The sequence below is a fragment of the Octodon degus genome, unplaced genomic scaffold (assembly GCF_000260255.1).
Source record: "Octodon degus isolate 3935 unplaced genomic scaffold, OctDeg1.0 scaffold00053, whole genome shotgun sequence".
Lineage (NCBI taxonomy): Eukaryota > Metazoa > Chordata > Mammalia > Rodentia > Octodontidae > Octodon > Octodon degus.
The window spans coordinates 5,466,260-5,473,371 of NW_004524629.1; the positions used below are offsets into that span (position 1 = coordinate 5,466,260).

The window sequence follows — 7,112 nt, forward strand, 5'->3', positions numbered from 1 at the left end:
GAGGTAGCTTTTCTTGTGTTGACATAAAAACATCTCCAAGACCGACATTGTTAGCTTTTTTTTATAAGCACTGGACAGCATTACAATATGTTACTGTTTGTGTCTTGACACATTAGAATACATATAAACAAAAATGGAAATAGATACATATATGCACACATATAACATAGGTACATGAACATATAAAATGTATGTAGAAATTTTCTTAAAGAATAATGAGAAACTATTGATGATTGTTCCTTCAAGAAAATTGTTTCTTCAGGAAACTTGGTTTTCATTATTCACTGTATTGCACGAGTTAAATATTGCAAGCATGTGCTTCCTCTGTACAGTCACAGGATCTTCACGGAACCAGCTAAGAGCAGCTAAACTAAAATTCCCATGGTGAAAGATGTGAACACAAATCCACTGGAATGTCTTTTTCTTCCAAGAAGCTTTGCAAAACTAACTTCAAGGTAGGTTTTCCATTCTAGATCTGTAAGAAAATTCAAAACAATAGTTGTAAGGTATCTTGATTTCTTTTTCCTGACTCTAGATTCCAGTAACTTATAAAGTATGGAGACTTTTGTGATTAATTTCACATGGTAATACCAGAGACATCTTTACCTTGCTTATGGTATCATAGAGTGGATTGTTCTTCTCTGTGTAGGAAGCATAGGGCTGCATTTCATCCTAAGAAAGAATCCAAAGCCAAAAGCAATTCAAAAATGTCAGAAGTTATTTCAGAAACTGTTTGTGGTCTTTCTACCAGTACATATAGTTTGAGCATCTACCAACAGTGCTGGTATTGGTGTCTCTGGACTGCTATGAACATAGAATAAGTCTTTGTCTTAATATCTCATCAAAAAATATTTGCTGATTACTTATATCTGTTAATAAGATGATGTTTGTGTGAAAGTAGAAATGGAGAAGAATGAAGTCGCAGGAGAAGAATTTCAAAGGACCTAGTCAAAGGCTTAGTAAGCAAATAGTTATAAGAGATTAAGTAGCAGGGTATGTTTCAAGTTTTGAGTAAGAGGAAAATGAAAATGGCTTCAAAAAAGCAAAGGCAAGAATTAGAGATGGCTCCATGAAAGAGGAAACACCAATTGAGTTTCTCCTAAGATCACTTTCCAAATAATGCAAAGGTCATGTAATCAGGATGAAGTGTGAGATGCAAATGTGGATTTGAGGTAATAGATAACCAGCATGTGATAGATAATTAGCAAAAGAAGTATCCTTAACTATTGGTATATAATATCAGAACTTTTTAGTTTTTCAGCTAAAATATTAATATTCATGCAAATTACAAAAAGCTAGATTTTCAAACTGTGTATTTAAAGTTTATAAATTTTTTCATCTTACCTCCTCAACAACAGGATTAGCTGCTGATTTTTTAAGCTTACATTGCCTATAAAAATAAAATATGCTAGAATGAATATAAAAAACATGTTTAGGTAGAAAATAAAAAATAACTTGTATTGTTGAAAATTATGGTTCATTTTTAAAGAAGACCTATTAAGTTAGAAGTAAACTACCAGAAATGAATGAAGAATGTTGCTTGGGGCTAATACATACCCAAATAAGAAAATTCTGGACATTGGAAAAAGAAGTAAAATTATGCAAAAAAAAATAAAAAAAAATAAAAAAAAGAAGTAAAATTATGCAACAGGAGCTTGATATAATAGAATATATATGGCATGAAATAAATTATTGTAATTATCTCCCACATAAAAATATTAGTATGCATTGCTTTTCCCAAGATTCTGACCTAGCTGACCTGATCGACCATGTTGGCTGGCACGTGAAGCCAGCAAAATCTCTCTCCTTATTGAAAATAATCCAGTAAAGAATGAAGACCCAATCTGATTATGAGAGAATTTAAGATAGCATTTCTAATTTACCCAGTCACTTCCCTATTTCTTATTCTTCTAGTCCAACAAACATAAAACAGAAAACATTTTAATCATTCAATACCTGAAAACCTTTATTTTGAAAAACAAGACTGAGCCCACGATGATCAAAAGAATACAAATAGAAGGAATGATGAATTTAATATATAAGTCTTTTGATTCTGAGATACCTGTAACCAGAGACATAAAAGTATATATAGTACACATGAGGTAAATCAAAACAATGAAATATAATTCTATGCAAAAGGAAAAAAAAGTCAACTCATGATAAAACATGAATAAAACAAAATGCTGATTATTAAGTGAAGCAAGATAATCTGCAAGGGTTACCTAATGCATACCTGCAGCGCTATGATACTGTGAGAAAGGAAATACTAGGAAGACAGTAAAAAGATGAGTGGTTGCCAGGGTAGAAGGAGGGGTAGATAAAAAGGTGCAGCACTGAGGGTTTTTATAGTGGTGATCCTGTTTTGATGCCATGAGGAAGATACCTGTCTTTATATACTTGTGCAAACCCATAAACTTTACCTCACCAAGAGCCAACCCTAATGGACACTGGACTTTGGGTAAGAAGGATGAGTGCACGTGGGTTCAGCGATTGCACTAAATGTAACAGTGAGTTGCAAGAGTCCACAGCAGGGAGGTGGGGCCTGGGTGGGCCCAAGGGCTCCATGAGAACTTTCTGAACTTGCCACTCAGTTTTACTGTGAACTCTCCTAAAACTAAATTTTATTCAAAAACCCAAATATGCATGGTTCAAGGAGGTCTCACAGTATACGAAATTCATTTCTGTCATTTTATTTGAAACACTTCTAAATGGTTCTGTCAGTGCAGACCCTGGAGTTTCCAGCAGGACAGCATCTCAGTCAGGTCTTGCTGCTTTAAGGATTCATGAATGGAGAATCCCTGTAAGAGAGATGTGAAACACATCCCCCATTGGTACAGTAAGAGCAAAAAGGTTTTTTCCTCTCCAATATCAGAACTAAATGGGCTTGTTTTGTTGCTTTTGCTGTGTTCTGTCACTGTGAACTTTTGCCCCTCTGCCATGTGCCACCATGCCTTCAAGCCAGCTGATTATGGACTGAATTTTGCACAAACTATGAGCTAAATAAACCTTTCCCACCTAAAAATAAATAAATAAATAAATAAATAAATAGGTTATCATATGGATGATAATTGGAAAAATAACCCTAATTCTGAAGTTACTTTATGCTAAGGCATTGAAACTAAAATGAATGATGGCCGCAAATGCAAATTATCTGTAAACTGCTGGCCACAGCAAGAGCTCAGTCTAAGTGCATCCATGAATGTGGTTGAAGGGCCACAGAATGGAGGGAAGGAGAGGCAGAGCAAGCTTTGGTCCAGTCCTTCCATCCGTTTTTAAATCCTGGATTTCTCAGTGTTTTATTTTCAAAGGTTTGGGTTTACTCCTAAAAAACACCAGTAACATTGTTTTCAAACTTTCAAGCTAACGAATCTCCCTCATTGGATGTGCAAAGAAGACAGGAAATCCCTGTACCTGCAGGAGTCTGGCCTCCCGGGTCTTCCAGCTCCAGTAGTCTGTAAAACTGATATCTTATGGTAACACGAGGCGGGAGTTCACACATGGCCAAGGCACAATTAATATTCTCTATAAAAACTTCATTTTAAAAATCGTTTGGGGAATAATTTTTTTTTTTTTTCAAAACTGGGCAGCTGGGCTGGCCAGACAGCTCAACGGATTAAAGTGCCTGCTTAGGCAGATGTAGAGGTTTGACCCCTAGCCTGCTGTGCCGTCCCTGCCCCCGGGGCGCAATGAGACCAGGTGCGGAGGCACACGCCTGTAATCCCAGTGGTTTTTTTTGTTTGTTTGTTTGTTTGTTTGTTTGTTTGTTTGTGGAACCGGGGATTGAACTCAGGTCCTTGAGTCTGCCAGGGAAGGGCTTACTCCACTGAGCCATCTTCCCGGCCCAATCCCAGTGTTTTAGGAACCTGAAAACAGGAGGATCACTACAAGTCCGATGTGTATAGTGAGACCTGTAGACCCTGTACTAAACACATAAAAACAAAAAAACTGGGCATCGATCCCAATTTTAATCTACCCACGTCCCTGGCATGTTTGTTTGTTTCCTTATAGACAGGATCTCACTAAGTAGCCCAGGCTGAGTTTAAACTTCTGGTCCTCATGCAATGTCCTCAGTGTGCCACCATCCACAGCTGGGAATGAATATTTTTAATGATGGTTTTAACACATAATTTTCCTTCTCCTTTTTAAAATGAATAAAGTATTAGTAAGGAAAAAAATTAAATGCAGACATTCAAGAACAAATAGAAAAGAAATGAGGACAAAAATATAGTAAAGATTTTAATCTGTTTAGATGAAAAATAAATATGAATGACAGTGAGTAATTTATAAAATAGAACAAGAGAGAACCTTCCTGCTCAGGAAAGCCCAAAAGAGTAGAAGAAATCACATATGACAAAAGAGATGAAGTAGTTTAAATGATCTTGGCAAGAAGAAATGACAACATTTCGAGGTAACAAATATGTTAAATACTATCAATGATCATTTTTCTAAAATAAGACTTAAGAGAGATATGGCTGAAAAAGCAGCAAATGGGCACGTAGTAGGTATGGTGAAGCATAAAGCTACACGCTGTGTTACTTTGAAAGTCTGCATTAAAGCACACAGGTTCTCAAATCCTCTGTCCACTCTGTGAGCACATCTTCCCTCACCAGCAGATAAGAAGGGAGTCTAGTCTCAAGAAGATGAACTGGGGGCTTCACAGTCAAAGGTCCAGACAGCATGGATTGGACAGGAAGGGCCACATTGAAGAACAATATTAGAGGTAAGTGTGAGCACTGAACAGTAGAATGCATACGCGCACACACACACACACACACACACACACACACATTCACTCTCCCTCCCAGAGCAGTAGCTGTAAGGCTTATCCTTCCAAGGCAAAGGACTGGAGACTTACTCCCTGAAGAGCCCCAACAGTCCCAAGGAAAAGCAGATACACGAGGATCTCTAATTATGGCAAAACAAAATCCATTCATTTCTTTCTCTCCTTATTGACATCAACCAGTTGACAAGTCTTGCAATCATATAGTCAGACTTGTAATCATCTCTTTCATGTTCAATTGGAATCCATTGACAGCCAAGGATTACCAAAGAGAGTATACAAAAGAGATCTTAAATAGACAAATGGTAGAAGGCAGTGGAAACTCAGATTAAATATACACAGGACCAAGCAGAGGATCGAGGCAAGAGACCATGCAGGCCAAGAACTGTGCAACACATCACGTGACCAATCAGGACACCTGATGAGCCCAAGACCATGGAAAAATTCAAGAAAGAATGACCTCAAAAAAAAATGGAAGCTATAGATTACCTAAATCTGACCTATAGAAAGCAATTAGTAGTTCTTTAATTCTGAGATTCACGTTAATTCACAATAAGAACATAATGGGTAGCTTTAAAAAGTAAAGTAACTATGAAAACTATGAGAAAAAATAAAAAGAGAAAGCATGTGTTGATTGAATTAATCTTATTTGAATATTCAAATTAATACACACATCAGCTATTTGAGCTAATAAAAATTGCTAATGAGGGAAGGAATAAGGTAACACTAAATGCTCATCATTATAAGAGGAAGTGACTACACAATGACTAAATTTGATAAGCAAAAAACAGCACTATGTGCATGTGGCTTAGGAAGATGGAGTTAAGTACTACAAACAACACTTGAAGATTTGAAAGTACTGGACTGGGAGTTGAATGAAGACAGAGAAGGGCTTGGAAAGACAAGGATTATGCTGGAAGTTTTTAGTTAGGTCCTTATAAGCAATTTAACTTTAAACTATGTATATTATACTGATTGAAGTAATATTTTTAAATGACAAGAAATGAAAGTAGAATAGAAGTAGACAATAGAGAAACTAAATCACACATGTTATTATAAGACATTGAAGAAGTTCCACCAGGAAGAACCTACAGGAGAAAAATATACCAGAAAACTAATTCATGAAGATAATTTATGAGTAAAATATCCTTCTCATAAAGCTATAAGTATCTATTTGAAGTCATCCTGTATACCTCAGTTAAAACTACAAGTATTCTTTTAAAACACACTTCTTAAGTTAACTTAATACTTGTATAGAAGCAACCATATTAGTGGAATAAACTGCATCCTACAATATGGATTTTTACAAAACAGTTCTGTAATATCCTTCTAAAAATTATCCTCTATTTTAGAAGGAGAGGCAAGATAAATGGAAGCTGAGAGAGCATCTTTGAAGGAAATTTCTCTACACATTTTTTTCCTTGTCTCCAGTAAAAGAATGGGGGAAAGCCCACAAAACCTAAAAGAATTACTAACCAGAAGGCAGAAAAACTTCAGAGAGACTCCTGTTCCCAGTCGAATGGGAGACCAGGCAGGTCACAGCAGACACATTGCTGTCTGGATAGCGGCAGGCACTTCTGACCGTCACTGTGCCATTGCTGTGCCCTTCCTTCATGGTCACACAGTGCCCAGATGGAATCCAGGAGATCCGTGCAGCTGGCCTGCCTGCCACTGCCTCACACACCGCTGTCTGATTCTTGCTGAGGAAGATGTTGGCTTCAGGGCGCACTGCAGAGATGAGAGGAAACTTATGCTTCAGCCTTAAGATCAGAGATGAAGCTTAGAGTGATGAGCTATATCACAATATATGACCTCCCTTACCTAGCACTTGGAGTTCATAGTGATGCTGGAAATACCCACTATATGTTGCTGCTTCACAGGTGTAATTTCCATCATGTGCGACAGCAACTGCATTAATCTGGAGGTGAGGACTCAGGTCAGGTCTGGAGACCCACGTGATTCCGTCATCAGTACAGTTGTTGCTGGTCTCATTTGTTTGTTTTTTATAAGCTCTCATGCAGATAGGCTGGCCTCTGAGGGTGATTTTCCATGTTATTAACTCCAAGGTTGTCAACGGGACAGAAGAGCAGCAGAGCACAGCCGTTGAGCCCATCTCTACTGACAGCGTAGTGTTAACTGGACAGATACACACACACACACACACACACACACACACACAAAGAAATGAGAAAAACAAGCTTCATAAAGATCTTTGTATGTTAACATTTATCCACAACAGATAACCTCAAATTGTATTACAACACTGCTTTATTGGTGATCATATCAGAAATATGAGAATTATACAAAAAATGAATATTCCTAAAGTATATAT

At 37.2% G+C, this 7,112-nt stretch overlaps 1 protein-coding gene across 1 annotated transcript in view; it reads right to left on the reverse strand.

The window, feature by feature from the left end:
* Positions 1 to 286: 286 nt before the first annotated feature.
* Positions 287 to 7,112, reverse strand: part of LOC101567766 (cell surface glycoprotein CD200 receptor 1) — a 29,314-nt gene continuing 22,488 nt past the window's right edge. Inside the window, exons 3-8 of the mRNA XM_023717616.1 lie at positions 6,602 to 6,916; positions 6,257 to 6,508; positions 1,957 to 2,062; positions 1,345 to 1,390; positions 607 to 672; positions 287 to 475 (exon numbers count right to left, since the gene is read on the reverse strand). Of these exons, the coding sequence (XP_023573384.1) occupies positions 470 to 475; positions 607 to 672; positions 1,345 to 1,390; positions 1,957 to 2,062; positions 6,257 to 6,508; positions 6,602 to 6,916 (791 nt within the window). The 3' untranslated portion in view covers positions 287 to 469. The remainder of the gene's footprint in view (positions 476 to 606; positions 673 to 1,344; positions 1,391 to 1,956; positions 2,063 to 6,256; positions 6,509 to 6,601; positions 6,917 to 7,112) is intronic.